General features: G+C 38.6%; 1 protein-coding gene across 1 annotated transcript; it reads right to left on the reverse strand.

Moving 5' to 3' along the window:
- Positions 1–4,184: 4,184 nt before the first annotated feature.
- LOC115817211 (adhesion G protein-coupled receptor E3-like) lies at positions 4,185–10,530 on the reverse strand. The gene is made up of 11 exons (XM_030780477.1): positions 10,519–10,530; positions 9,865–10,048; positions 9,468–9,581; positions 8,997–9,178; positions 8,247–8,405; positions 7,309–7,515; positions 6,879–7,111; positions 6,578–6,644; positions 6,187–6,278; positions 5,922–6,084; positions 4,185–4,238 (listed from the first exon to the last, which is right to left on the reverse strand). The coding sequence occupies exons 1-11, from the start codon at positions 10,528–10,530 to the stop codon at positions 4,185–4,187; spliced, it is 1,467 nt and encodes a 488-aa protein (XP_030636337.1).
- Between the last annotated feature and the right edge of the window lie 6,214 nt (positions 10,531–16,744).

The following is a 16,744-nucleotide window of genomic DNA, read 5'->3' on the forward strand; positions in this document are numbered from 1 at the left end:
TTTAAAGAAATAGCATAAAGTAGGATCATGTTTCCTCTTTATTGTTCAAACTAGACATTTAATGTGTTAAAAAGAAAAAAGAAATATATAAATATATGTAGTATGTGCATGGAAAAAGTGAATCTAATTATTCAACAAGTGTGTGAACTCATGAACAAATTCTTCATCCACAAATTCAAATTCATCCCTCAGCCAAAAACTCAACAAACAAGAAGATGGAAAATCTTCTCACACAGAGTAATGTAGATATCCCTGTGTAACTATGTGTTATTTCCTTATGTAAACTCAACACACAGACAGAATGGTATTTAAGGCTTAAATAGACTACACCCTTTTAGTAGCAGGTGTCAAGGAGGATATAAAGAGGAAACTTTGAGAGATCATGACTCTTGCTTTTGAATTATGACCATAAAATCCACATGAATAATATCCATAGGAATTAGAGGCACTGCTGGAATGCCACAGACACCATTAGAATGCAGTCAGTTTCTTTTGCAGAAGTATCTTAGCCTTTGAAATGACATTTTTTTGTCCGGGTCAATCATCAGTTCCTCATTCAGGATTCCTGTTCTGTGACGGAAAGTGCCATCTAACTAACCTGAATCTAATTATCCAACAAGTGAGTGACCTCAAGAACAAATTCTTCATCCACAAATTCAAATTCATCCCTCAGCGGAAAACTCACCAAACCAGAAGAGGAAAAATCTACTCACACAGAGTAATGTAGGTGCCCATCCTTTTTCACCCTTCAGCCGAGTCAGGCTTGTCTGCTCAGGTGCACAGATTACAGAGAATGAGACAAATACAAACTACTGTGAGACAACAAGAGAGGAGGAGAGAGGGAGGAGCTGGATACAGAGGAGGTCAAATGAAACCTCCACCTGACAGTGACGCACCTGCTTTTCTGTCAATGTTACTAATTCCTTTCACTGATTAAATGTTGTCCTTGCACATGTGTACACCTTTTCTTCTTCTTCTTCTTCTTCTTCTTCTTCTTCTACTTCTTCTACTTCTTCTTCTTCTTCCTCTTCTTCTTCTTCTTCCTCTTCTTCTTCTTCCTCTTCTGCTAGTGTTTTATGAACTCAGGTACTCTTGTACTCATCATGTGAACAATGGCTATCATATTTAATCATTCACCTCAGACTATGGTGAGACCGACTGCTACAGGAACTGATTCCTTGGTCTTGATCACACTGAAAACAGTTTTGATTAATTAATATGTTTAGTTAAAACATTTAGTTATATTTAAATAAATAGTCAAAAGTATTATTCTTCACTACAGAATGGAGAAATCAGCGACTAGGCACTTCAGTGTGATATTCCTCTTCTGTGTGTGGTTTTGTTGTTGTTGTTGTTGTTGTTTTTCTTTAAATGTGCTCATTTGCACACCTGCTGTATTTGCATGTGGGCCAGCACGTATTATTCACTCAACACTGAAATGCTGTGAGATCATTAGAATGATGATATGATCATTGCTGTATTACTGTATTCAGGGCAGTCAGACAGAATCTTCTGAAACACAGGGTAAAGCCAGGGGGCTGGTAATGATCAAACAAATGGTCAACGGTGGTGTTTGTGACAGAACAACCAAACTATGCCTGCAGACACTGGTAGAATGTGTTGATACAAGTGAGACAGTGGAATAATATTTCATACAATACATTCAACACATATTTATCATGGGATTTGTCTGTTGTTAAGGCATTGTAAAAGAAAAGACTAATAATTTAGGTTGTATTTTTGCTAAGTCAAACCATGCACACATAAACACAATCATGATTCTTTCACAGTTAGATGATAATCAGTTCATATAAACTGGGTTAGAGGTCATTACCTCCACTTACCTTTTCCTGTGCTCTGTTCTCTATCTCATAGTGGGAAGGGAATTTGCATGTGGAGAATGACGTCTTCCTCATAGTCTCAGTGTGGTTGCCCTCAGCAATGACCCTGACACTGTTTTTGATTTAGTGACTGTTTAGTTAGACTCATAACCAAGCAGTAATATAGTATCCTTAGTAGTCGAAGTTTTCTGCATTAGTTATTATACATGATTAGTATCAGGAGGAGGACACTGGGAAGTGAGGAACTAAGAGAGAGTAGCTGACTGAACACTTTGCTCTGACTGTGTTGTCAGGCCCTTGAACTGGTGAACTGATACACTACATTAAGAAAGTCTGACTAGACCACTGTTTCTTCGGTAAATTCCATCTCAAGGCCACTAAATTATTTAATAACATTACGATAAAGACAACTGACATGTCTAAATGTTGTATAGGCTACAAGTTGAACACACAGTAACAAACAAATTATCTGCCTGATGTCACACTGAGTCCTTCAGCGCATCCAAATACGTGAGCTCTTTTGCATGACCGGCTGTATATTTTGAATAACTATTGGGAATGCGGCCAAATGCGGAGTCACTCATTTGATTAATAGCACGTATCTCAGGTACTTGGGAGCAAAGTGCAGAAACCCATGTAGGCTATTACCGGTGAAGCGTTTACGACTGCCAGAGGTTTGCTTGTTTTGTTTTGTTTTTTAATGCCGTAATATCCTACTCAACAGGAGCACACATCGGTAGAGTCGACGCAGCATCCTAGGGACTCTTTCACAATTGATTGTTGCAGTCAGACTGGAGTCAAAGGACGGGATGAATGGACGAGTGTATCAGGAGTGTGTTTAACGGCGGACACGCTTAGGTTTTGCTGTGGACTGAAAAGGGTTTGCGACTATCATGAGTGAAATGCGGATCATTGTGCGTTCCTCAGACTTTATTGAAATTATGGCTGAGAACTTGTTTCACGTTATATTGCCTAACTAGTGCACTCGATTTCCATGTAAGTATTAAACCAACTGAAGTTGAGATAAGAAACCTAGCGAGCTCACATGCAAGTGACTGCCGTATCAACGAGTTGAGAGACTGGTGTACTTTGGTCGTTAGAATTTTCTTTATTGGTGAGAGAGGGGGACATTGAGAGCCTTTGTTACGGCGGAGTGACCGGCGTGCTCATTGGGATGCCCTTTCCACTGTTTCCCTGCGACATCCCGCCAGGGACTCATCTCATTTGAAAAACGAATTCCTTGTTCCTCCTTATTCGAACGTTGATTTAGTAGTGGTGTAAAGATTAAACTATTTTGCACTGTGTATCGGGTATTGAGAAATAGGCCCTGCTACATCAAACTGTTCATTCGGCCGAGGACTGCTCATTGTGAATGTTGAGAGGCATACTGATCATGAGGAACATGTGCGAGGAGATTTTTCTAGGTCAGTCTTGTGTATACATATATGGACCTGCCAAACATGGGCGTAATTTATTATCATCTTAAAACACTTGAGTATAACAAAGAGGTACAGTTTCTCTCTCATCTTTTCGCTGCTGTTTTCTGATCTACTCATCTGTTTTACAGTAATACATTTTCTGTCACACATAGCAGAAAAACGAGAAGAAAAAACACGTGGTTTGTGAAGAGCCAGTTTATTCAGTGCACACGCACTCACAAAACAATCACAAAACAACTCTACAAAATAATGTATAATATTGTTTGCAATAATGTGTTGTATCCTAATAATATGTAAGCATATCTGTTGAGTAGATCTTTGTTTGCTGGACCGTACCATTGCCTGAACAACCTAAAGAATATAAATGGTAAATTAAAAATATCAGTAAGTTCTGAACATTCTAAACTAATCTCCATTTGAAAGAGAGAGAATAAAAGATCATACATGGGCCTTTCTCAAGTGCATACCAAAGAGTTTATGTTATTGCCGAACATGACAAACACACAACATATAGCATAGTATATCCCCTCCCCAAAACGTAAATATAATTGTTGTGAAACAGCTGTGAAAATATTTAAGATATTAATCATTTAATTATTATGTAATAATAGTAATTTATTAATTTGTGTATTTAAATGCATTCTTTCTCAAATGGAAATCCATGTGAAATGAAACATCCATACTAAATAATAAATAAAACAAATTCTCATTTCAGCCAGTCATGCAATCGGTACCATTCATTGTGTTGTATCTGACATCATCATAATACACCAACATTTTTCTGTGACATCCATCAGACATTATTGCTTTTAATATTGACCACTAATCTTTTTAAGTGGAGATTCTCTTTAAACAGAGATTCTGAAGCCTTTCATGGTCCAGCTGAGTGTCTGTGATGAGAACTTTACTTGTGGCAATGCCACAGTGTGAGCCACCACTTCCTGTACTGTTTCCTGACCTGAAACCACAGATGAGAAGAGAAAGAGGCGGAGTCAGACCAGACTCACAGTTAGCAGTCACCAATACAGAGTCAACTGCATGCCAAGTTTACTGACAGATTGATGAGCGGTCAAAAAACTTGGAAAACACATTTATATTAAGTGATTTATGGAAAGAAAGGTACATCAACTTTCAGCCACTTGAACTTTTGAACGGCTTGAAATTACAAGAGAACTGTAGTAGCGTCAAGGTCATTTCCATCTAATTTAAATATCTGGAATGAGATGCAAAAGGCAAGCTGAAGACTGGTCTAATTATATTCAGTAATAGTCATGAGTCCTAATTAGGTAAAACAAAAATACAGAGAAAACATTTATTGAAGATGGGAGTACATAAAAAATATCATGTTTATAAGGGCCCATGATTTTCAGAAATGTTTTGGTCTAGTCATTAGTTGCACAGGCAATAGGAGTGAACCAGAACATATGAATGGGCAGTGTAAAAATGTCACTTCATCATTCTGCTGAAGTAGAAGAAGTACTGTTAATTCAGAGCGAGAACACTTCAGCAGACTTAGTGACAAAGAGACTTGAAATGACAGCAAAACTCAGACGGAGACCAGGTAGGCCATGCCTTCATTTGGTCTCATCTAAATAAAGTGTCAGCTAAAGATTGAATATGCCGAAACGTTCCTGCCCAAAAGCAGGAAAAAGCATGGAAAATAAAAAAATGTTTGCCTGACTAGCTGGTATATTTGTCTAAAAAGACTGTATATTCAAGGAGTAGTACCAGTAAAATATCTTATTCAAAATGCATTCAAGCACAGTTTTCCTAAAAATACTGGATATTATACACATTTACGTAAGCAGAGCAATGGAAACTTCTGCTTTCTGTACAGCCTTGTAAACAGGGAAGAACCTTTTATTTTCTAGACAAGTGTCACGCTGGTGGAGTGGTGCAGGGCCCAAGCGCAAGACACAGATTGTAGTGACAAAAAGGACTTTACTTACAAAACTGAAGATAAAAATACAGGTGCAAAACAGGAACAAAAACCGATAACAAAAAGGTGCTGCCTAACAGTGTGCAAACAAACACAAACAACGATAGACAAAGGACAGGTGAAACACAAGGGCTAAAATACAAGAGGAAAACTAAACAGGGCAAACATGATTGGATAAACTTAACAAGGGGGGAACGAGGTTAATTAATACAAACAGGATCAGGTGAGGGGTGAAAACACACACGGAGGAGGAGCACAAGACATTTCAAACTAAAAGTCTAAAGATAAGGTGCAGGCCGTGACAACAAGTAAAGACAGGTTGCTTAAAAGTTACAGTTACATGTAAACTCACATGTAAAAATGGGTAAGATGGGTAAGGCCATAGCTGCAGGTATAATAGGGGAGACTAAGTAGGTCAATGTCAGAGCTATAGGTATAACAGGGGTGACTAAGTAGGCCAATATCAGAGCTATAGGTTTAACAGGGGGGACTAAGTAGGCCAGTGTCAGAGCTACATGTGTAACAGGGGAGACTAAGTGAGCCAGGGTCATAGCTACAAGTGTAGCTACAGGGGAGAGTAAGTCGGTCAAGTCCATGGCCACAGGTGTAACAGGTGAGACAAAGTGGGAAAAGGTCATAACTACAGTTGTAACATGGTTGTAACAGAATAAGCAGGCCCCAGTGAAATGGATTTGTAGTTACCTCTTCATTGAGGACACAGTGGACCAGGAAGATGAAGGTGCCTTGCTGGGAGTTGAAAAAAAGGAAAACAATCTCCATGTTCTCACTGATGTGTGTGAAGAAGCCCAGTATCCAGGGGCAACCGAGGATAACAAACTGGGCCAGGGCTTTGAACAACATAGTCCTAGAGAGTAGAATCAAATTATATAAAGACATTTGAATTCTCTTATAAGTAAATATGGAATTATATTTTCATACTCCATTGGGTTTGTAGATTGTGTGTTACCTGGTGGACCTGAGCTGTGAGACTTCTCTGTTCATATTCATTAGAGTCCGTCTGAGAGTGGTGATTACGGCAATGAAAAGAACCAAATTTATCTGAACAGGAAAAACAAGGGGTGAAATATTGTCTTCCCTCAAAGTCAGACTGGATGTACAGCAAAAACGAACACTCATCCATCTCCTATTATTTTTCCAGTAGAAAATTATCAAAGAGGAATGGACCTCAGTGAGAAATCCAAGAGTGTTACTTGTGAACATGATGCTGTCCCAGTTTTTAAAGAAATACCTAATTTGATATGGTTTTATGTTGCATGATCATTCACAGCATTACAAATTCTCCCTTGGTCAAATACAGACTTATCTACAATGATGGAAAATGTGTAATGTGTACATACTGCTAGAATGAAGCAGACAGGACCCAGGAAACTCCAGATGAAGCCTCTGTCCATCTTAATCCAACACCTGCAGACAGCAGAAACACACAATACAAAACAACAAACTGTCAAAATAAAGACAAATGACAAAAACAGAGTGTATAGACAAACTAAACACTGCATAATTGACAATGAAAAATTATACTAAACATCATACTTTGTTTTGAACTTTATCATATTCATGTCAATCATATCAAATCAGCATGTGACCTCGTAATTCTCACTCTTATTGTCCAACACTCTGTCTCCTCTCTGTACTCACTTCTCACTGCCATATCCATCAGGCATCACCCCCACAGACACTGAGACCACGGCCAGAGAGATCACATAGCCAATCACAAGCAGGAATCCCCAGTGAACCACCTCCTTCTGTTTGGATCTGATCTTTGATAGGTTCTTGACTGTGATGAAGAGTAGTATGGCCTCAATGAACATCCACACAAACGCAGAGAGAAAAAGGAAATGGAGTATTCCAGCGAACACAGCACACACTCTCTGAGGAGAAAGAAAACAGAACATATAATGACCATGATCCCTCCTCATTCTCCTCTTCCTCCTCACTGACATCATCATCATCATCATCATCATCATCATCACCATCTTCGTCTTCTCTAATTTTAGGGAACTGTGGAAAATGAAAGCAGAGGATTACTACGCCACGCTAGGAAATAGTGATAAGTCATTACCATTACCTCGTGGGGTTTGATATAGTGCAGGAAATGTTGGGTGAGGAGGAAGAGGAGATGGGCCAGTAGCAGGCTGATACAGAGGTTGAGTCGAGCTGTGTTGCTCACTCGTGAATTCCTCCAAAAAAGGGCAAAGGTCAGCATAGACAAGAAGAGGAAGACCAGCCCGATTGGCACAGCAATCTTGTTCATCAGCTCCAAAAGATGATTGCTCTGCAAAGAACAATTTAGTTCAACAATTTTCTCCTTCCTCTAGTTTATTATTTTGTTCTAAAACTGAAACTGTTCCAAAGTACAATGTTAAAGCATCAGGGAAAGAGAGATAAAGACCATATGAAGTCTAGTTACTTGAATTATGAATATACTAGCCTGTAGTATGTTGTGTTGTTGGTTCATTTTGGTGAATTTAACAGTCAGGCTACAGACAGTGGACTAAGAGTAGGGAACACAAATGGATTGTATATCAGACCTCCTAACTCATTATATCTTATCACAGATGACGTTTGGCATCCAAAGACCGAGATGTGTTCTCCTGAATACCTGAAATAACTAAACCAACTATCCCTATTTAAGATTTGAAGATTTAGAAGATATGAAGCCTTTTTTTATGTCATGCTTGAGTTAACTACTGAATGACAGTTGACACCGCCTCCGCCACAACTTAGGGGCTAGGGTGAGGTTTAATGGAGACATCTACCCAGGTACTTTGTTGAAGTTCCCCAAGTACCAAGTGCCTTGTTCAAGGGCACAACTAAACTATATGAACATCCTCAGATCACTGCTGGAGTCTATTCCAGCACTGCTTTGGTTCCTGCTACGAAGCCCTGACAGACAGATGTACACATGATCTTATATTGGTTTGGATTATACCAGCAGCATGGCTGTTCTTTCTTAGACTCTGTAGACTAAATAATAGTGTCTTAGTGTATGTATTCTTCTCTTACATCGTGTGGCTTTGTTTGCATGATGAGAGCAAAGGTGGACAGGTGTACACAGGAACACACGGTGTAGCTGGAGTTGCTGTTTTCAATGCTACAGCCATCCTCTATCCATTCACTAATATTCCAGTACACACAGGATAGGTTGCCTTCGGGATCCCATTTCTAGTCAAGGAGGACAACACACATAATTACCTCTCTTCCCTTCACTAACAGAGACTTCTTCATTAATTTTATATTGCAACATAAAAACAATCTTTCAAACTGAATACAAATTTTTAGAATGTGCAAAGCTAATACAGCACAAAGGGTAACATTTCAGTATAGATGGTATATGTACTAATATTAATATTAGTATCATTATTAGTATTAGTATCCGTACATGTGTTAACTAATGATATATATGACTAATACATCATTGTTAAAATGCTCAGTAAAGTCTACATTAAGTGTTATTAATCATTTCATAAGCCTGTTCTCTACTCTCACTGAATGGTTCATTCAATATGGAGAGATATATTAGGTATATAATAGTGATTAACACATAATCCTTCATATATATTCCTGCATACCACATGACCCCAATACTAAAGTGTTACTCCACAAGACACGTTGAGCACACGGCACAATTCAAACAATGCTAAAACACCACAGACGTGGTTACAGGAAGAATTCAGTCAGCAGTCAGTATAGCTCCATGTCCATTACATCAAACTCCTAATTTATCCCATCACTGGCTGTGTTTTATATCCTTACACTGATGTGTTTCAGGGTGAAGTTAACTGGTTTGGTTAACGTTTTGTTGGTGGTCTTGGGCAGGGAGGCCGAGACCACGGTGGACATCATCGTGTTGACTGTGTTGTTCTCTGAGCGGAAGAGAGAGGGTTTCAGCATTTCTGCCATATTGTTGTAGGTCATGAGAGAGACAGCAGCCTTTCCTGCAATACACAGATAAAGAGGCTATTCAAAAACTCACCTACAGAGGGAATTTTTACAGTCAGTTAGTTCCCGCTGCCATTGCTTAAGCGCAATTCCTGAACTGAAATGCAGTTTATTAATGTAGCTATTATTAATGTGTTTAAAAGTTAGGGCAGTGATTCACAGTGATTGAGTTTTTCATTGAGAAAAGAGCTGATATTGTTGCTCTTTTCTAACTGCAACACTGGGAGCAGACATATATTTAACCAGTTCACAGGGTATTATCTCATCTGGAGATTTCAAACCTACCCTCGTTATGTTCTGAGATAGCAATGAGGTCGATATCCAGGAGAGCATCAGGCGTGTTCAGCTGTAGGGGTTTCTTAAGGGTTGTATGCTGTCCAACAGCAAAGACTCTGACCTCTAAAAGACAGAAAAAATTCATCAAACAATATATCTGACTACATGTGTGTACAAACCTGTATGTAGTGTGAGTGTGCACCAACACACCAAAGTACTTTTGTTTATGAAAACTACCTCATAAATACTGCATTCATAGATAGATAGATAGATGGATAGTTCTTTTTCTGTAGGTTACATGTGGCGCTAGTGTTAATAATTATCATTTAACTTGTCTTTATTATTATCATTATCTGCAGATCCTCTTGTAGTTTGATATTTGTTATATGGTGGTCTCTGTAGTTACCTGTGGCGCTAGTGTTAATATTGTTGTTGCTTTGGGTAAGAGTTGGCTTCACCAGAGCAGTTACCAGTGTTTCAGTGGCCTGAAGCACAGAATTTCCCAGTTTCGCCAGTTCCTCAGAGTCTGTGGTATCAGCCATTTTACTGTTCTGATAAGCAGACACTTGACCTAGAACATTTGTCACCGTCTGACCAACAAACAAAGAGATTAAAAGCAAAGCACTTACTATTCACGGACAGACAGACAGTCTGCAGACTATTAATTTTGGGGATTTCTGGAAACTTCTGCCACCTTTCTCAAATGAATTACTTGAGAATTTTGAGCCTTGTCTCTTGAGAGTAGTCTGTTTCAGTTAAAACCAATACACAACTGCAACAAATGTCACACAGTTAACACATAATAAGAAAAAGGTTCACATATTGAAAGCAGTTTGGATATTATCAGTATTTAAAATGTTATTTTTTGACCATGTTTATCAAATACATACACCACATATACCACATTTAAGGACAACCGTAATGTAATGAGCATGAGAAGAAGCAGATTTGATCTAAATGTGCAAAACATTTTGACACTTGGGTGCAGTCATGGTAAATAGCACATTTTTCATCCATGCCGCTCACTAGAAAACTGCATGTTTAATTCAGTAATACTCACCTCCACTGGCATCTCAGCGAGCACTGACAGGTTTAGTAATTGATTCAGCATTTGAAGCCCGCATTCAACGGTATCATTAACCTAAATAGTAATATTTAATTACAAACCACATTTCCCATTTTTCCCATGTGCTACCAAATCTTACAATTACAGTAAAAATGGATTGACCGTGTATGGTTCATCAACACATATAAAGCATGTTTGAAACGTGATGTATCTAAAGCTACACTATGGTGTCATAATGGCAACTGCTAACATGAGTTACACTGTCTGACAAGGTCATTATGGCAGGAACATGACTGTGTGATTAATTGAAATGAGAAAACATTACATGGTTACATGTTGTAGCTGCCCATGCCGCGTGACTGTGATTTTTGCCTTGAGCAGATTTATTATGCCATATCACATTTTGAATAGCCTCACTAAGGCACTGTGTTATTGTTCATGCCGTGGTGTCTAATTGTGTCGTGATTTGAACAGTGTCATAACCACGCTGGGGCACTTAACAGTAGTTGTCTAGACTGGACATGGCATTGTATGACATGAGACGATGATACATTCATGACCATATCATAAAATCTAAATAAATAACACAGAATTGTCTAAATTTTCACAATCATATTCTTAAGCCATTGCTCCATATACCTTGCATTCCAATGAAAACTGAATTGACTGTTCTACAAGGGGGGAGAGAGAGAGAGAGAGAGAGAGAGAGAGACATTTGGGTTAGTTATGTTTTAGCTTAGAGCCAGTGAAAAGATTGATTCAAATTCAATACTGAATGGATGATAGGTTGTCTAATGGGTGCTCAGAACTAATGGCTGATATTATTTATACAGTCACTATGCCCATATGGAATGCGATTAGTTCTCAAATGTACTGCAGTATGCACTGTGGTTGGGGAAATGACCCAGTGGTTCCTCTTTTGTCTACTTAGTGCCACCTAATAAGCAAAATGTCGCAAACATGGACTGCTACTTTGTAATCACCTCAAATATTTCTGGTCCAAGACAGTTGTACTATCGACTCAAGAACTAGGCATGTTTTTGTGAAAAAGACCACTACCACGGACAAAGATTAGTTCTTGGTGACCATACATTTTGGACAACATCAATTCGTTTGACATTTCAGAATGATGATACATTTCCTTTGGTAGCGCATGTGAAAATTTGGCACTGGGGGCACTGAGATTAGAAACTGGGAATATTAATAATTTTATGACTTATTGTTTTTGCTCAGCAAGACCAGTAAAGTAAGAATGAGAATCATGAAGCCAACCAAAAAATACAGAGCTCTTAAAAAATTTGAAAAGAAATAATAGGGTTATAGCAGCTGAACTGTACCTCTATACAGTTATCTACAACTTTAACTCTATTAAAGCTGAATGCGCATCAGATTCCTTTAATAAGCTTTAATAGATAGACGAAAAAAGCAAATCCAACTTCAGGTTTTAAGGGAAACTGCTGTGTGGGTTTTTGTTTTTTTTTTGAGTTTACTCAAATTCTGAACAAAGAATATATATTTAAAGTTCACCTTGAATGTGAATTGTGTAACTCAAAAGAACCACTTAGTGGATTGTCTTAAAATACTTTAATACCCAATAAAACAAAACAAACAACAAAAAAACTGCCATACGAGTTGCTTTTATAAAACTTTTTATACCACTGTATCCAAAAGCAATTTTCCTAAAGTTTTCCAAATCTTGCAAAACTGAACTCGCAAAAGCTGACCTACCAGCAGGTCTTGTTGTGAGAGGTGGACTTGTGGTTGAGTAAATGGTACTAACATCTGAAAACAAGAGGAATGTGTAAAATTTGATATTTGTTGGAAGATGCATTAATGTTGCAGACTTGAACATGTCTGTATCGAAATGGTTATAAACAGTTATACATATGGTTATAAAATGTGGAGATCATGTATTGTACAATTGATTGACTGATTATGTGTGTTGTACTGTATAGAACAGCCTATATACATAGTATAATGACTAGCCTTTATATACATCAAAATCAAAACTACCTCTGCAGACATTTGGTACTAATTGTGAGCTATATTCAATTATGTTTCTTTTTTTTCATGAGTTCCACAGAATTTATTTAAAAAATAAACCATGACACCCTCTCCTCCTCCCCACCACACACACACACACACACACACACACACACACACACACGCGCCTGGGTTAAATAACACTGACAATTATTTTACCCTGAACAGCACCTCTAAATTTACACCAGATTGAGCTGCACTGGAAACTCTAATGGAGCACATACAGGGAAAAGAATTAAGAAACTAAGACAATATTGTAAATTCCTGCTGTTGTAAAGTATCTCGTGAGGTAATACTGTATGAAAGAGTGAAGATAACTAGGCTGTAACTGTTCTTACAGTATGTGCTGTATTTTTATGGTAAATGTCATCATTTCATAATAACTAAGATGGAAAATGATGTAAGCAGCTCAGAAAAGACGCTCTGAACTTCAGAACTGGAGGTGGGAGGAAAATGATTTAATAGAAGTGGTGGATTGTTACTTCAATGCTTACAGCATTACAATTACCTGAACAATATGCCATTTGGCAGGTTGTTGGCCTTACAAATTTGTAGATGTAGTAATTGCCAGGACAGGCTTTCACTTGAATAGGATAGGAATCATACTGGCAACAGTTCTTAGCCCAGTGTCCACAGATCTGTCGAGTAACCACTCCATCCTCTGGTTGTGGGTGAGGACCAGTCAGCCACAGAGGGATATTGGCACCACATCTTCTCTGGTCCACACATGAGTCAGGCATCTGGGCATTCATTCCCTCATAGAAAAGCCTGTACCAGCCTGACCAATCTTTGTCTCGGTCACATCTATATGTGCTATCAGAGTAGTTGGTTGCTCTCCATGTATCATTCAGGGTGGCGTAGTCAAAGCATGGGTCAGGACTGGAACTGGTGGTACCTGAAATAATAGTGATGTCGTCCATGTCAGAGGAGATGATGCAAAAATGAGATGCAAGTGACAGCCTGTCATGTGAAAGCTGTAATTAATCATCATAAGAGTAACAGCTTAAAAAAATAACATTTGTTTTAAGTTGGTTTAAATTTGTTTTCAGTGAGTGATGTCATGCAGGTAGCTAAAAAAAAAAAAAAAGAAGAAACTGCAATACCTTTTGTTAAACATATATTACTGACTTTGGGGGAGTCACATTTTGGGGGATGTAGGGGGGTTGTTTCAAAATACTGCCTGGCAGTTTACCGAACATATTGTCAAAACTGACATCACGGATCTCTTACCAACTGAACGTTTCTCATATTGCTACTCTTGGTGACACACATTACCTTTCAAGCACACCTTCAATGCTCTAAAACATTTGAGCAACCCAGATTCTATAGATACCACATATAACAGGGCACTACACTGTGAGAAGGATTTCCACGAGTGTCTGGAATCCTAATGTAATGAGGATCTGGAGGAAACATGCTTAGGCTACTCACAAACACGTTCAACATTCTGTTGTCTGACTTTAAATGAAACAAACAAACAAAAAAAAAAATACAAAAGCCAATCAGATCGCCTCTCATTCAACTGAACTGAGCACTGTTTCAGGTGCTGTTTCATTCAACCATCCATCAGGCTTACACCAAAGTTTTTCAGCAATTCTATTCCTTACACTAATTACTTCAAAAGACAAGAAAAATAGGCAGAAGTAATTTAGGTTAAGAAAATTTACAGATGCATAAGTGTGAAATGGACAAAAAAAAAAAAAAAAAAAAATTGCTACCATCTAAATTAACAGTTGCAGCGCTTTCACGGAGTCCTGTCTCTCAGGAGTCTCATAAACAACCCCAGCATTCATTTTCATGGAGGGAATCACTAAAATGTGCCTCTCACAGGTACTTGGTTTACGTGTATTTGCATAGCAGTACCTGATTGACCCTACACTTTTACACAACCACAGACCAGAACATCTGGATTTCCCCACCTGCTAACACAGAACCAGCAGGTATGTTCAACAAAAAGTACCAAAGCACAGTGTAAAGCATAGTGGAAAACAGCAAAAAAAAAAAAAAAAAAAAATCACCAACAACTATTTATAAGGCAGTGCCCTTGTGCTGCAGGTACATGGCAGAACTTGCAATATTGAAGCTATTGAACTTCATGAGTAATGGCATCTTTAAGGCCAATTAAAATAATACTATTGAGCTGCCAGTCAAACAGTCTGTATCTAATAATCGTTTATTACAAAACATTGAAAATGAAGGTATTTATACTACACCCGGTCACAGAGAACTAGGGAAACCAGACGCATGTGCAGACCAAAACCACTAGTTACATATTTGAGCAGACAGGGCACTCAGGAGGGCAGAAAAGCACAGACAGAACGACAGGAACAAGATGGCAGGTAACAGGGTTGACAAGGCAGACAAAGTTGCTAGGCATAAGTCAGAATGCAGTAACACAGTTTGGGAAAAGTCACTCTAAGAAAACAAGGCAAGGTAACACAAGGACTTGGCTAGGAACAACTGAAACAGAAGCAGTACATATACAAACAGAAAACTAGGCTTAATGAACAGAAAACATGCGAAGATTAGGCTAAATGAGCAGAAAACAGCTGATAATGGACTAAAAACGTCATTGGGCCAGTAATTTCTAGACCAGTCAAGCAGAACAATGAACCAGGGCGGGGACGAGCAGAGGGGGGTGATTTAGAATCTGTATACATTGCATGACTGAGTTGCTCTAGAAGGACTGTGTTAAGCTTGGTACCTAGCCCTCACATGGGACCTCCACTGCAGTTTGTGTTACTATCACACACCTTAGCGAGTCAGAGTGCCTACTAAAACCCACACTTACTTTATCGGACATTGTCACTGTATGCGTTATTGGTCAGTTGCTCTGGATGTGTTGAATAACTGAATGAATAGATTACCTGAACAATAAGCTGAAAAGTACAATGTTGGCCTAACGAATCTGTAGACGGAGTAATCTCCAGGGCAGGCTTTCACTTGAATAGGACTGGACTTATGTTGACAACAGTTGTTATCCCAGCTCCCACAGACCTGTCGAGTGACCACTCCATCCTCTGGTTGTGGGTGAGGACTAGTCAACCACAGAGGGATCTGGGTGCCACATCTGTACTGATCCACGCATGAGTCAGGCATCTGGGCACTCACTCCCTGATAGAAAAGCCTGTACCAGCCCGACCAATCTCTGTCATGATCAGACCTGTAAGTGCCATCAGAGTAGTTGGTTGCTCTCCACGCCTCATTCAGAATGGTATAGTTTAAGCATGGGTCAGGACTGAAGCTAGTGATCGCTGAAAGAAATATTAAACTATTAAATATTTATTTTTAAATATCATTTTTCATTAATTTTCAAGTATGATTGCCCTCACAAAAACATTATAAAATGTCATTAATAAAAAATATAGTCCACTACCAAGAAAATAACTATTATCAACTTGATAACCAAAATATAATGATGATATTCAGGGAGACTATTTCATTTACAACAGTAAGAGAGCTGATTAGAATCAATGTAAAGCAAAATATCTCATCATGGATGAACGGATGTGGACACAATCAGTTAATAACAGTATTTAAATGTAGGGGTTCGGTGTAGCACTTTATTTCTGTATCTGACCATTAAATGGCATAAGATTCTAAATGGAATGCTAGTTCAAAGTGCAACTGTTCAGTAACTGGCTTCTGATAGTCTAGAACAGTGATTCTCAACTTCAGTCCTGGGGGCCCACTGTCCTGCACATCTTTGTTTTAACTCAGGACTGACACACCTGATTCCACTGATCAGTTCATCATCAAGCCCTTGATTAGCTCAATTAGCTGTGTTAATGAAGAGCTAAATCCTTTCTAACCGACTGTTACCAATTTGTTCACGTAAATGAGAGTCCTCTGAGCACACTGAAGAAAACTATGGTGTTCTTCAAGGCTCAGCTGCTGCTTTTCGCATTGCATATAATGCCTCTTGGTGGCATTATACACAAACACACAATAAATTTCCATTGTTATGCTATTGACATGTAGCTTTGTATATCGGTAAAGCTCGACAAAGTCTCTCAGGACTTCAGGATAGAAAACTGCTTCCAAGGATGTTGGAAGTTGGATGATTTGTAATTTCTTCCTGCTAAATAGTAAAACAGTTAATCAGTCCTAAGGCTGCTAGAGGTAAAATAACTGATTATACTTTTAACCAGGCTAGTTTCTCAGCTGTACATCTGTT

The sequence above is a fragment of the Chanos chanos genome, chromosome 7, assembly GCF_902362185.1.
Source record: "Chanos chanos chromosome 7, fChaCha1.1, whole genome shotgun sequence".
Classification (NCBI taxonomy): Eukaryota; Metazoa; Chordata; class Actinopteri; order Gonorynchiformes; family Chanidae; genus Chanos; species Chanos chanos.